General features: G+C 54.9%; 1 protein-coding gene across 3 annotated transcripts; it reads right to left on the reverse strand.

Moving 5' to 3' along the window:
- Positions 1 to 2,549: 2,549 nt before the first annotated feature.
- Positions 2,550 to 13,844, reverse strand: CACNG1 (calcium voltage-gated channel auxiliary subunit gamma 1). 3 transcript variants are annotated; one of them, XM_036838314.1, is made up of 4 exons: positions 13,482 to 13,843; positions 4,931 to 5,005; positions 3,669 to 3,806; positions 2,550 to 3,216 (listed from the first exon to the last, which is right to left on the reverse strand). In XM_036838314.1, the coding sequence occupies exons 1-4, from the start codon at positions 13,714 to 13,716 to the stop codon at positions 3,014 to 3,016; spliced, it is 651 nt and encodes a 216-aa protein (XP_036694209.1). In that variant the 5' UTR covers positions 13,717 to 13,843; the 3' UTR covers positions 2,550 to 3,013. The 3 variants fall into 3 exon arrangements, with proteins under 3 accessions (XP_036694209.1, XP_036694208.1, XP_036694210.1); XM_036838313.1 differs by having other exon boundaries at positions 2,550 to 3,240; positions 13,482 to 13,838; XM_036838315.1 differs by lacking the exon at positions 4,931 to 5,005 and having other exon boundaries at positions 2,550 to 3,240; positions 13,482 to 13,844.
- Between the last annotated feature and the right edge of the window lie 468 nt (positions 13,845 to 14,312).

Consider the following 14,312-nt stretch of genomic DNA (forward strand, 5'->3'; position numbering starts at 1 on the left):
ATTTCTTAAAGTCTCACACTTCAATGTTATTTATCTTGACTGAGTTGCTCGTCCTGGCTCCCTTACCTCATGGGATCTGATGAATCTGAAAAAGCCGAGAGAGTGAGAGCGTTACGGAACCTCAGGTTTGATGATCTCGCCGTCCGTGCCCGTCCCGCTTGGCTGCTGCCGGCCCGCCTCCGAGCCCGTGGCGCGGTGTCCGGCTGCGGGCCCGTCGGCAGGCCCCCCGGCCGGGCGCTGCGGTGGAGCCCGGGGGCGCCGCGAATCCCGAGCCTGACCCGTCACAGCGTCCTGCCCGGCCAGCGTCGCTGAGCGCGCTGGACACGAAAAGACGTCTTCCCTCGTTGGTTTCGTTGATCTCCTCGCTTTTCAGCGCTGGGCTCTGTTCCGCTCTGTCGAGCCGTCCTCTTCCCGCGGCAGAAGCTGGCGCAGACGCGGGGCTGTGTGGTTCCCTGGCTGCAGCCGGCCGGCCCCCCGCATCCGCACAGCAGCTCCGGGCCTGCGGGCACGTCCCGCGAAAGCGCTAGATGCTGGGAAACCAGCGTATTCTGCGATGCAGCGGAATAGTCAGTGGATATTCCATGCAGAGTGATTCCGGCTGCTAAAAGCACAGCTATCTAGGTGGAGATACAAAGCGCACACCAGTCTGATTCCCCTAAAAGTAATAATAATAATAAAAACAATAATACTGGACCCCAAAAGGGAGTTTGTGGGACGAGAGCATCCTTCCTGCTCGCGAACCGCGGCCCCACCGCCCAGGCTGGCGCGGACGCTGATCTCCGAGTCTCTGACCCGGAGCCAGCGGCTCTCAGGCGCCGTCTTTGCCTCCCCGGGACGCGTCTGCCCTCGGCTGCGGGGCCACGGGGAGCTGAGCGGCCTCCTCTGCGTCTCGCCTGCCACCCGCCCTTCTCGGCAGCGCCCACCCACTGGTGTCACCCCTGCTCTCCTTGACCCTTTCGGCTTCACAGCCACGCACCGGGCCTGTGCACGTTCCCCGACTCAAAAGCAGGCTGGGCTGGGCCCTGTCCGCCCCTCCGAGCGCAGCCCGGACCCCGGAGATGTCAGAGGGCGACCTTCACCGGCCCCGCCATGGTCGCTACCCAGACGCCCCGGACTCTGCTCCTCCCTTTTAAACTGTTCTCAGCACAACGATCGAGTTTCCTTCCTCTCGCTTTACAGAGGCGAACAGGGGTTAATAAGCTGGCTGATGAGAGTGGTTACTTCAGAACAGGACCGGACAGTAAGTATTTCTGACGTTGCGGGCCGGTCTTAACCCGGCCTGGAAGCAGGAACTAGCATCGGGGGGTGGGGGGGGGGGTGCGGCTGCGTCTCGGCGGATTCGCTCCTGGACCAGACTCCAGCCAGGCCACTCCGAGCCCTCCCCTCCAGCCACCTTGGCCTAGAAAGACGCGAACAGACACTAACACAGTTTCTAACAGCTCAAGGCCACACCCCTAGGATGAGCCCAGCCCCCCCTTAAAGTGTCTGCCTGAGAAAATTCAAGGCTGCCTAAAGAGTTTGCTGTTTGTTCCAGCCAACACCTGAGGACAGGGCCCTTGTCTCCCAGCCTCTGTGAGAGGGTCGGCGCCTAACTTTGATCATCTCCAGTTCGCCCAGCCCCTTCCAGCCCTCCGCGATCTTCGGCTTCTCAGACCCTGTGGAGCCCTCCTCACCCCTCCCTCACTCACCCTTTAAAGCTCCCGGGCGCCTCTGTGCACACAGCTGAGTTCAGTTCATCCCAGACTCTTCCTGTTGCAATAGTGCCTTACTGATTAAAATCTGCCCTGACCACTTTAATTGTGGCCTTGTTTATCTTTGGCAGTTCCGGTAAAACTTTGCTTATGGACACTGAAATTTGCATTTCATGAAATTTTCACATCACGAAATCTTTTTCTTCTTTCGATTTTTCTTAACTATTTAAAACTATAGAAACCATTCTTAGCAGGCAACGGGCCCCAGGTTGACCCATGGCCAGTGGTTTGCTGACCCTTCTCTGCAAGAAAGGTCTTGACATGGACCCCTGGCGCACGGTGAAGGCAAAGGGCGGAGGGGGCCTCTCTGCCCACCGTGTCTGACTCACCATCTCTGAGGGCTGGCCGAGCACGGTGAGGTTTGAAGGCGGAAGGGTGTAAATTATGAAACTCCAGGAGGCCCTACGTGTCTAGCTGCTAAAGCCCTGCTTCCTGATGTTCATTGCAACAAAAATCCAGTGTCTGAAATCAGAGCCTTGCAGCTGCGCGGCTGGAGTGCTGTGTTAGCACTGGGGTGCCTGGCACGCCAACAGCTCTGGAAATAACCCTCTTTATTTTTAACGCCCGTGGCTGGTCAGACCGCCTCTGGTTTCTCCCAAAGACAACCCCAGGGCCCAGAGTTACAAATTGGAATTCAGAACCTCTAAGTCTCGTTGGTAAGCAGACCCTCTGTCCCTCTCATCCCCACAAAAGTCCTCAACATCCCCGGGGGCTACGCCTTCATTTCCCCTGCTGGGTCACGGGGCCCCTGGGCTGTGGTCAGGAACCCAACAATTTCTATGCAAGGCCAAGGAAAAAGCAAGTTTTTGAAGAGGTTTTATTTCAAACCACAGTCAGAGTCTAACCAGTTAAAAACTGCTTGTTGGGTCTCCCAGAAGCCAAGGAGGGGCTGTGCGGGTCACCAGGAAGGAGAGGGGGTCTGGCCATTCACACAGCTGAACACCCAGAACAGGTAGACGAGCCACAGAGGACAGTCGGTGGGCTTATCAAGGACAACGGGGAACTCCAGGGGGAGGTCGGGCCTCTCCAAGCGCCTGTGCACCTGCCTTCCTCCTGCGTGGGGCAGGTCTGGACCACGGCCACTTGCTGGGTTCACCGCCCAGAGAAGTGCTCAGACAGGGCGAGCAGCTGTGCTGCCGGCGGGGGGGGGGGGGGGGGGGGGGGGGGGGGGCGGGTGGGAACGGGGAGAAGTAGCGCTCCCGCCTCCTTCTAGAATGTTCTGGGCTGGCGACAGCCCCTAGGAGGGTCGGGGCCCAGGAGGGCTAGTGCTCGGGCTCGGCGTCCATGCAGGACTCCCAGGGGTTCCGGGGCATCCGCGGCAGGGAGAAGAGCAGGAGGGCGAGGCCGCCTAGGAAGAGGAGGACGAAGGCCGCGCAGGCGCAGGCGAAGGACCAGGAGTAATAGTACTTGATCCAGACGGTGTCCTCGCTGTCGACCATGCGCTTCACCGACTGCCGTGTGACCTCTACCGAGACGAAGATGCAGAGACCTGGGGGCAGAGCTGGACTCAGGGCCCCGCTGGGGCTTCCGCGTGGGCTTCCAGGTGGAGACCCCGCCGGGGGAGGCGCGGGGGCGTGAAACGGCCCCGGGACTGAGGCCCCCATCGGGAAGCTGCAGAAGTGCGCCCTTTGCCTTTAGCGGCCTTGCGTTCCTTCCTGCGTTTCACTATTTCAAGGTTAACTGAAATTTTTGTTAGTAACTAGCACCCTCCCTGCCTTGAGGTTTAAGTCTTGGTAAGAAATGGACAGATTGCCGAGATCTGCCCCTCCCGGCCCACCGGCCCTGGCTGAAGCCCTGGGCAAGCTCGCCCCTGGGTGGAGCCTGGGAATCTGTCCCCACCCGGGCCCCAGGTAGGCGTGACAATGGGGTCGAAGCATCCCCGCAGACCCGGCCCCCGGACGGGAGCCCCCGTCCTACCCGCGAAGGCGAAGAACATGGCTGCCGGCCTCAGCAGGTAGTCCCGCTTCTTCCGGAAGGACAGGAGCGCGCAGGCGGTCCCCACGATGACGAAGCCCAGGCTGAAGATGGCAATGGCTGCGGCCGAGATGCTGTACTCTGCGGCACACGAGAGGGCGGGGATGCCGGGACCTCAGAGGGGGCCTCATCCCCTGCACCTTTCGTCACCACTGCTTGTGCCGCAGCCAGGTTAGTGACAGCACCACATTCTACTGTTCCCTTTTCCCAGGTGAGAAAACTGAGGTCCGAGAGGTTAAATCACTCCTTCAGAGTCGCACAGTGGCTAAGGGGTGGGACCAGGACGTGCACACGACCTAATTCCTTCTCCCAGGTCAGGCACCAAACTGAAGTTCCTCCCTCCAGGGGAGAGGCCTCGGAAGGAAGCGTGAGATTTGCGGCTGGAGACCTTTCTGGAGCAGAACCCTTCCTCCGAGTGTCAGGGCAGAAGGTGGCACTCAGGCTGGTGTGGTCTGTCCTGGGACTGACCAGCAGCCTCTGGAAGGATGACGGAGTGTGGCTTGTTACAGAGCTCGGTGCCCAAGAGGATCTGCGTGTGTGTGTGTGTCAGAGTGTGTGCACCTGTGCATGTGTGTGCACGTGTGTGCATGTGTGCGTGTTTGCATGTGTGGGCGTGTGTGCGTGTGTGTGCATACCCATGCCGCGTGCAGTCTTCTGTACACAAGCACATGCGGGTCTCTACTCAGTCCAGGGGGTGCCTCCGAGCTCGGCGGTTCCCACAAGGGCCCCCAGGGCACGTGTGCGTCAGGGGCCCTCACGCATCTGCCCCAGTCCCCACCCTCTGCTTCTCGGGGAGTGACTTATAGGCGAGGGAGGGACTCAGAGGGACTCCGCGCACACTCTGAGCCGCCAGCCCTGCAGACCATCGCAGGGATCTTGCGTCCTTGTTCCATCGTCAGGGCTCCTGTGACAGTGGCGTCCCTTGGGCTCTGTGGGCAAGTGGACTCCTTCTGCCCTTTGGGAGCTACCAGGCAAGTCCCTTTCACAAACTCGCCCGAGCCCTGATGCAGGACGCTCAGGGTGCCTGGAGGCGGGTGAGGCTGTCTCGGGGCGCAGAGGGCGACCAGGCTGCTGCTCAGACGCATCGGGAGGGGCCGCTTGTCATCGAGACCCGGAAGTCGGGGCATTTGCGCCCGTGATTTTCCGGTTCAGCAGCGTGATGGGAGCCACTTTTCCTCCCCTCCCTGCTCTCCACACGGGCTCACCTTTCTGAGTGGTAACTTCGAAGATCTCCGAGCTCTCGCCTGGGTTAAAATGCCTGAAGTAGGAACAGTTTTTCTCTGCAAAGGAGGGAGACGGCCTATGAGTTGAGAGAAAGGGCTGCAGCCAGGGCAGGAGCTCAGCAGAAAGAGGGCGGGTGCCGTCCCCCAGGGGGCTTCTGCTCCCCAAACCCTGACTCTGGGCTGAAACAAACATCTTTCACCAACCCTGAGACCAAAACGCTGGTAGGAAAGGGGGTTGCATTAGAGGCTGGGAGATCATCAGGGAGCTGAGGCTGATTGAGTCCAGGGGGCAGAGAGCACTGGGGTACTGAGCCCATTAGGCAGACAGGGAAACTGAGACCCAGAGCTCAAGTCATCTGTTAGGGGGTACAGGACCCGTGGTCAACCAAGGGCCAAACGGTGGTTCTCAGCCAGGGCTGATGCTGCCCCAGAGGACACTGGGCCGTGTCTGGAGACATGTTTATGTCACAACTGGGCAGGGCTGCTACCGGCATCTGGTGGGTAGAGGCCCGGGATGTGCTGAACATCCTACCATGTACAGGACAGCCCCCTACAACACAGAATTACAGGCCCCAAATGTCAGTAGTGGTGAGGTTGAGAAACCCTGGTTCACATCCAGTCTAGGGCTGGGTTTCTTATCTGCATCCAGGCCCACCTGAGGCACTGGGTGTGACCTGGGAAGCAAAGTGTTTTTCAAGAACTTTCCAGGAGATTCTGATGTTCAGCCAGGTTTAGAAGCCTGGCTCGCAGCCCCTTAAAATGCCCTTCAAAGGGCTTTTCTGAGTAGGCCATCTATATGGACTTGGGTGAAGGGCAGAGAACCTCTAATTGAGGGCCAAACGTGATCAAAAGCTCATTTCATTAGGCCCTCAATGCCTGTGGCCATAGAAACAGCCCAGATAAGACCTCCCCAGGTGAGCTGCTTGGCCCACCTGATTAGTGTCAGAAAAGCCATAGAAGATCTGTGCTGGCAGTAGGACCAAAAATCTGGATTTGATAGGGGGCAGAGGAAGAACTCAGAACAAAGAAATTCACACTGATTTTCAATATAATTTCTCTTCCATTCTTCTCCTTTAATCTCTCTTATGACTAGATATACTGTAAAATCAAAGGATAGTCTTATTGCTTATTGAATACAGTTTAATATTCTATACTCTTGATTTAGGAAGTAGATGAATGGGTTATTTTATACTATTTTGTTTCTTTAAAAAAAAAACTAAATTAGGTTGCTTTTTTTTTTTTTAAAGGAAATTTGATGGCAATGTTGGCATTTTTTTTAAATTTTATTTATTTATTTATATTTATTTTTGGCTGTGTTGGGTCTTCGTTTCTGTGCGAGGGCTTTCTCTAGTTGCGGCAAGCGGGGGCCACTCTTCATCACGGTGCGCCGGCCTCTCACTATCATGGCCTCTCTTGTTGCGGAGCACAGGCTCCAGACGCGCAGGCTCAGTAGTTGTGGCTCACGGGTCTAGTCGCTCCGCGGCATGTGGGATCCTCCCAGACCAGGGCTCGAAGCTGTGTCCCCTGCATTGGCAGGCAGATTCTCAACCACTGCGCCACCAGGGAAGCCCATAGGTTGCTTTTTACTTCTGTGAGGCCCTTCATTGAATTCTTTTTCCTGTGGATCCTTGAACCTCAATAGAAAAACATCTCTGCTCCTAGTCTATATGGCATCTAGTTTGTGCATCCATTTCTTTACCTTCAGGCTACATTCAAATGATCACCAGGTGTCTGACGCCTAGCTTCTTTTGGAAACAAACCTGAGGTTTGCGAAGTCATAGCTTTCATTGGGGTCCAGGCTTCCGTCTGCCTGACCTGTATAATCTTGTTCCACTGAAGCCTGTGGCCTCCCATTCCCCCTCCCCCAATGTCAGGGTCACTGCTGCTCCCCTAAGCCCAGGAAGAGAGTGACCCCGGGAGATGGAGCCCGGTTTAGCAGCAGTAAATGTTCCATGAGGTAAACAGCCTTTTCTTTGAGCTTCTATATTTAAATCACTTTCCTTTTGAGCTGAGTTACCTGGGGTGTGTGACTGCCACTGGTGATTCAGGGTTGATGCTGTGCTTTTCTCTCTTGCAGCTTCTGGTGCTATTTTAAAGCATAATGGAACCCTCTTATATTTGTTAGATTATTAGCTATAGATTCTCTTGAATCCCTGCTTCAAAATGGCTCATGCGGAGTCACAGGTCTCCTCGTGTCTCCCTCTGGACAGAGGAAAACTTCTGTTTTCTTCTTTAAGGGCCAATCTCGGTCGTCATTGAAAACCCTCTGAGAAGAACTGACTGAATTCAAGTGTGTTTCACGGTCAGTTCCCTCCCTGACGACGCACAAGCCAAGTGAACAGTGTTCGGCACGAAAGGCCCATCGAGAGCCCGGCCAAGGCCCAGCTGTCTGGCAGGTCCGCGTTGCCGAGGCTCCTCTTGCACAGGTAGAGTTCGGGGTGTCGGCCCCCCCCCCCAGACAGACACCGGGCTCCTGGGGGAGCCACCCTGCAGATTCGGGGGTGGGGACGTGGGCCCAGGTTCAGTCTTCCCCTCCCTCCCCTCCTCTCTCCAGTGCTCTCTCACATGGGCGCTGGGGGGCACCCACGCGGGGCACCTGGAAGCCTCCGCTTCTCTCTGATGTGGCTGGTCCTCGGGCTTGAGGAGGGGCGAGCCAACCCCGTCTGCTCTCTTGCACTTAGCACATGAGGAAGGCCAGCGGCCTCTGCGCTGACCAGGAGAAGCGTCCGCTGCAGGGCCCGTGGCTGCCCGTTGGAGGCCACGGGCCCTTTGTGGTCCCGTTTGGGTTAATCAGCTCGGGCACCTGCCAGTGTCACTCAAGAACTGCCCACGGTCCTGGTGGGATGGGCAGTCCCCGCCCCCGCCCCTTAGCCTGGGTGCTGTCTGGGTGAACCGCATCAAGGGCAACTTGAAAAGGAAGGACATTTGAGACGGGCCCCGCGTGGGTAGCGGGTGGGAGGGAGAGACTGCGTGCAGTCTATGAGCCTTCTCGCCTCTGCCTCGCTGACGTCCCTCTACCCCGTGCCCCCGGCCTACCTCCCACTTGCTCAGGACCTGCAGCTTTGCCTTGATGGGCTCCAGCCCCTTCACTGGGCAGAGGGAGCAAGGGCTTTGGACCAGGTTGGCGGAGACACCAAGGCCGGGGTGGTGACCTGGGGCCATAATTAGCAGCTCCGAGGCTCCTGCAGCCTCCTTGTCTCTGCAAATGGCTCACAGTGATTTTAATATTTGTATTTCTTTTTTTCTGTGTTTCTACCATGAACAGTCATAAGACTCAGTGATCTAAAAACTTTAAGTGGATTATTCCTTAAAAAAAAATGTCGTAAATCAGTTATTGGGGTTGGAATATTCGGCTAACCAAAGATTCTGATTAAGGGAGGGACTATCTATGCAGAACCATATCTGTGCCAATTTCAAAGAACTAGAACAGAAGGCACATTTAACTCCAAGCTGAACTTGAGTTAATATAGATCTTTCTCTGATAGTTGGCACAGCTTGTATGATTAGGGGATGCCTCTGGGTTATCACTGAGAATGTATCAACCCAATGCTCGTTGATGCAGACTTTAATATATATATATTAAAAAAAAAAACCTTGTTGATTTGCACAAAACCAAGGGAACGAGTGCTCTGAGGGTCAGAAGAAATGTTTCACCCACTTGTTACTTGCATCAAGGCCAGGGTTATCTTCACCCTTTTGGTAAAAGCAGTGCTTGATTCTCCCGATAGTGGTTTCTCTGTGCTCTGTGTTTCCCCATCCCTCTGATTGAAAGGGGTTGGAGAAATCCTCAAGACCTGACCCCAGAGCTTCAGAGCATTGCTGTTGTATGGGGGAGAAGTCTAGTTATGGCCAGTCTCCAGCATGGGCTCCTGCGGATGGGAAAGGGAGCCTCTGAGATTCTTGAAGTCAGTAGTGTCATGTTCTTTCATTTGGCTCCAGTCCTGCCCCACGTACTAGAAGAGAAGATGGGCCACTAGAGAAACTGGGCACTGCTGCTGCCTTGTGCTAAAGAGGCAGAGTCTGAAAAGAAACAACATTCCACGCAGCCCAAGGGCAAGGGATGACCTTTCTGAGGATTCATCTGGGCTTTCAGACAAGCAGCCTCTTCTGACAACTGGGAAGCCCCTGCTCTCGTTCTGGAGACATTGGAATTGACCTCAGATGCTGATGTGGTGCGTGGCAGTCCTTCTAAGACTCGTGGTCAGTGGAAAACCCAAATTAGGCAATTTGTGTCCTCAGAGCCTCCAGCTTTCTATGGCTGAGTGGGACCTTGAAAAGCTTCCTCTATTTCACCAGCTCTTGATGCAGCTTCCTCTAAATCACGTCATGTCAAAGTTGGTCTCTCATGTGTTTGCTTGGGTCAGCAGCTTTTGGGAATATGGTGTTTGTATGTGCCGTGGAGGGTGTGGGGAGGGACTGGAGAGCAAAGAGACTCTGGATTTGAGACTTTAGCCTCGGGAAGGCCGCTCTGAGCCTCAGTTTTCTCACGCCTAGAATGAGAACCCCCTGCCTCCTCACCGGGTTGTTGTAATAAGTAGTATAATGTAGCAACTAAGGTGAACTTTAGGTGTACGAGTCCTGGCTGCTCTGCCATGGTAACTGTGTGACCTTGGTCAAATCACTCAACTTCTTAGTCCCTTGTTTATCTGTAAGATTGGATGATGATAATAGTTGTGACCTTGGTCAAATCACTCAACTTCTTAGTCCCTTGTTTATCTGTAAGATTGGATGATGATAATAGTATCACCTTGTAAAGGATTTTGTGAGGATTTGCTGACCCTGATTACTGTCATCTATCTATCTATCTATCATCTATCTATCTATCTATCATCTATCTATCTATCTATGTATCTATCTATCCATCATCATCTGTCATCCCACTGCCTTCCGGCCTCCATGGTTTCTAGCAAAAATAAGCTGTTTAATCTTACTAAGAATTTCTTGTATGTGATGAGTTGCTTCCTCTTGTTGCTTACAAAATTCTCTGTCTTTATCTTTCAATGGTTTGATTATGATGTGCCTAGGTATGAATTTATCCTGCTTGGAGTTCATTAAGCTTCATGAATTTGTAGATTAATTTGTAGATTTGTTTTTCATCAAATTTGGGAAATTTTCAGCCATTATTTTTCACGTAACCTTCCTGCTCCTCCCCCGCCCCCACCTCTCTCCCTCTCCTCTTTTTCTGAGACTGCTATTATGCATATGTTAATACATTTGATACTGTCCCACAGGTCTCTGAGGCTCTGTTCATTTTTCTTCATTTTTTTTTCCTGTCTGTTCCTTAGACTAGCTAATCTCAACTGACCTATCTTCAGGTTCACTGGTTTTTTTTCTTCTATCTGCTATATAACCCCTCTAGTGAATTTTTCATTTCAGCTGTTGTACTTCAAAACTCCAGAATTTCTCTTGGGCCTTTTAAAACTCGTTTATATCTCTTTATTGATATTCTCTATGTCATGAGATATCATTCTCATCTTCATTTTAGTTCTTTAAACATGGTTTCTTTCAGTTCTTTGTATCTAAAATAGCTGATTTAAAATCTTTATCTAGTAAGTCCAATACCTGGGCCTCCTTAAGGATCTATTGGCTGCATCCCCCATCCTGACCCCCACCCCATGTATGTGCCATGCTTTTTTAGTTCTTTGTGTGCCTTGTAATTTTTTTAATTTAAAATTTAAAACTCAACATTTTAAACAATATAATGTAGCAACTCTGGAAATTAGATGTCCACTCTTCCCCAGGGTTTGCTCCTGTGACTGTTGGCTACTGTTGCTTGTTAAGTGATATTTCTGAATTAATTTTGTGAAGTCTGTATTCACGTACGGCCACTGAAATCTCCTCTGCTCAGTTAGTTTGGTGGTCAGCTCACAGAGATTTCCTAAAATGCTTGGAACCAACACATCTCCCAGTGTTTACTGAGGGGCTTTGTGCTAAGCAGAGGACCAAGCACTCAGCTAAATAGCCTACATTTCTGCCTTAGTCTTTTTTTTTCTTTCCCTCCCTCCCTTCCCTTCCTTCCTTCCTTCCTTTCCGCCTTCCTTCCTCCCTCCCTCTCTCTCTCTCTCTCTTTCTTTCTTTCTTTTCTCACACAGCTGTTGGTTTATCAAGGCTATGACAGAGTCGGGGAGGGGAGAACAGGAATAGTGCGCGTTAAGACACCACAAAGCTCATTGTTCCCACTGAGATTCACCAGTTTTTCTTGAATAAGCACTTGCTGGATTGCTGCAAGACTGGTTAATTTCTAGAGTTCTGAAAAAGTTTCTTCTGACCATTTTGGCTAATCTTCTCATTGTTTTTATGGAGAAGAGGATTTTTAGAGGTTCTTACTCTGTCATTTTTTCTGATGTCATCCAAAGTTAATATATGTAAGGCACTTAAAAAAACAATGTTTGGGGGACTTCCCTGGTGGTCCAGTGGTTGAGAATCTGCCTTCCAATGCCGGGGACACAGGTTGGATCCCTGGTCGGGGAACTAGGATCCCACATGCTGCGGGGCAACTAAGCCCACGTGCTGCAACTACTGAGCCCTCGCGCCTCAACTAGAGAGCCCATGTGCCGCAAACTACAGAGCCCACGCGCTCTGGAGCCCGCATGCCACAACTAGAGAGCCTGCTTGCCACAACAAAGACCCCATGTGCCACAACTAAGACCCAATGCTGGCAAAAATAAATAAATAAATAAAATAAATACTTAGGAAAAAAAATGTTTGGCAGACAGTGCTATGTTTGTATTTGCAGTTGTTGATGTTGTTATTAATAAATGAGAGAACACAAATGAACTCTGTTCCTCCCTCTGGAAAAGAGTGATCCAACAGAGCACAGGAAGGATGGGTGGGGAAGGAAAAAGATGTCCACTTGCAGAGAAAGGAGGGGAGAAGGCAGGAATACACTTCGGAAGCTTGTTGGGGGTAAGGCAGTGCTCACAAGTACAGCAGGTATGATTCTCTCTGGACCAGGATAAGACAGCCTGGAGATAGAGTCTGCTCAGGCTCAAGGCCAAACCATGCCGGCTCGTCCCTTGTGGCTGGTCCACTCACCTCCCTCCTGCCTGTCTCCTTGTATAGACTCACCTCACCTCTCTCTTCTCCTGCTCTGTAAACTCACCAGGCTTTAAAAGGCTGGCGCCAAGGACAGGTGGACAGGACCTTGTGTGTTCCCATGCATGGTCCCTGGAGACTCTGCCCTGCCCTGCCCTGCCCTGCACAGGGGAGTTGGCTGGATGAGGCACCTGTTTATGGGTGTGCTCAGCAGTGGCTGAGGGGCGTGGGCATCTGGGCTACGTGATACCCTTCAAGCACATGTCTGTGCCTGTTAAAACCTTCAGGCCTGGGACTTGGTGTTTCCAAGACAGCTGGGTGTTTATGAGTCTTCCGGGTGTCCAGTAGGAGCGAGAAGGGCAGGGGTTTCCTGGAGCCAGCAGGAGGGGAAGGAAGAGGAAGGAGCAAAGTGGCGGAAAGGGGTTTGGGCACCTTCCTCTCCACATGGACCGCAAGATCTTCGGGGACTTAGCAGTGACTTTCTTGAAGGTAAGGGCTCAAGGAACAGCCCGTCTGATAACAGAGGGCATAATTCTGAAAACCAGGTGGGATGCTGCACTCACCCTGGTCCACTGTCACCTTGGAGTGACAGCTGTAAGCACCGGAAGGGACTTTATGTTGCTGAGCCCAAGATCCGTGTTTTATAGGAAGAAGCAGAGGCTGTGATGGGCTTTGTCAAGCCCCATAGTCCTTTGGGGGTCGTGGCCTCTGATTCCCTGCACAAGCCTCTGTCCTCAGCACCCACTCTGTTTGCTATGCATGGGGAGGGCTCCACGTCTGCGGAACAGACTAGCCACCCTCAGACCAGGTGCTCTGGACAAAGAGCTCTCCTTCAATGTGTGCTTCGCTCACACGGTAGGAAACCGAGGACGGCATCTAAATCACAGTGGAAGGAAACACTTTCTAATTCTGAAGGGGCCCTGGGTCAGGGAAGATGTGCAGGAGGACCCACAGTTCTGGCAAAAAGGCAGGTGGCTGGTCCACAGCCCGGTCCTGCCGCACAAACATGCGAGCTGTGCCCAGGAGGGACTCCCGCTTGGTTTCGTGCTCTTGCCGTCTTGACATTCTTAATAATCGTGACAAGGAGTCCTGCATTTTCATTTTGCACAGGGCCCTCTAAGTTCTGTGGCCGATCCTGTCTACACCGCAGCCTGGAGGCTGGAGAATGAACCGCCCCCCTCCCCCGCGCCGGGGGTCCCTTTCACCCGAGGACAGGGGCCTGTGTCTGCAGGGAGAGGGTGGGGCCTGGTGCACCCGGAGCCCTAGTCTGGTTTCTTTGCTGAGCCTCTGCCCGCCCGTCCAGACCTCCGCTCTGGGCGCCGAGCCCCGAGCCCCAGCCGGACGCAAACAGCTGGGGCCGGACGCCCTCGCTGCCGGGCCGCCGCGGGCCACCGGCTGAACCGCGCGCCGCCCAGCTCGCGCCCCCGGGCCCACGGGCGGGCGGCTTTCCCGGGACGGACCCGGACGGGCAGGAGGGGGGCTGGGGAGGGTACGTTACCCCCAGGCAGGGTGATGGGTCCGCAGCTCCTGTCCGTGCCGTCGCCCGGCACGATCCGCTTGGTGCAAATCCGCCAGAGGCCGAAGTGCGCCGCCTGGCAGCTGGCGTTGCGGTGCTCCACGTGGGGGCTCAGCACGGCCCAGTGGTCGGTCACCACGGCCACCAGCGCCAGCACGATGCCCGCCAGCACGCAGAGGAGGGTCAGGCGGACCTTCAGGGCCTCGGTCTGCGACATGGCGGTCGCGGAGCGGCGGGCGCTGGGGCAGGTCCGGCGGCCGCGTCCTCCCGGGCAGGTGGCGGTCGGGCCGGGGCGGCCGCAGCTGTTCAGTGTGCCCGGCGGGGCCGGAGGGGGCCGGCCGTGGGCGGGGGGGCGCTGGACGGGCCGAGCAGCTGCCCAGACGTGTCAGCGGCCTGAGGAGGCTTCTATTAATGCCCATCTCGGCGCCTGGCCCAGGACGGCTGCTCCTCGGGTTTCAGGGCCGTCTTCGCTCCTGGAGCCAGAAGCACGCTGGGGGGGCGGGGGGGGGGGGCGGCGCTGGCGTGACTGCAGGGCTCTCCTCGGGGGACCTGAGCTGGGAGGGGCGAGGGGCAGGCAGCCGGGCCCGGCTGTGCGAGCGTCTTCCTTCTGGGGCTGAAAGGACCCCGGGGGGCGCAGACTGCGTAGCCTCTGTCCTTGCACTGGGCGGGCCGGTCACGGGTGGCGGGGGCGTGAATGGGTCCTCGTCCCGGGGGTCTGGGGGGAGCCTGCCGAGGGACGCGTCGGGGATGCCCTGCCCGGGGCCTCTGGAGCCCACCGCCCAGGCGGGCGCTCCAGCCCTGAACCCCACCACA

The sequence above is a fragment of the Balaenoptera musculus genome, chromosome 20 (genome assembly GCF_009873245.2).
Source record: "Balaenoptera musculus isolate JJ_BM4_2016_0621 chromosome 20, mBalMus1.pri.v3, whole genome shotgun sequence".
Classification (NCBI taxonomy): domain Eukaryota; kingdom Metazoa; phylum Chordata; class Mammalia; order Artiodactyla; family Balaenopteridae; genus Balaenoptera; species Balaenoptera musculus.

What these genes read in the sequence shown, in the direction of transcription:
- CACNG1 (XM_036838313.1), bottom strand. Translation starts at nt 13,716, where the DNA reads ATGTCGCAGACCGAGGCCCTGAAGGTCCGCCTGACCCTCCTCTGCGTG. An exon ending in ACCCATCACCCTGCCTGGGG is followed by an intron (nt 5,006 to 13,481) that starts GTAACGTACCCT and finishes CCTCCTTTGCAG; the next exon opens with AGAAAAACTGTTCCTACTTC. An exon ending in CGAAGTTACCACTCAGAAAG is followed by an intron (nt 3,807 to 4,930) that starts GTGAGCCCGTGT and finishes CGTGTGCCGCAG; the next exon opens with AGTACAGCATCTCGGCCGCA.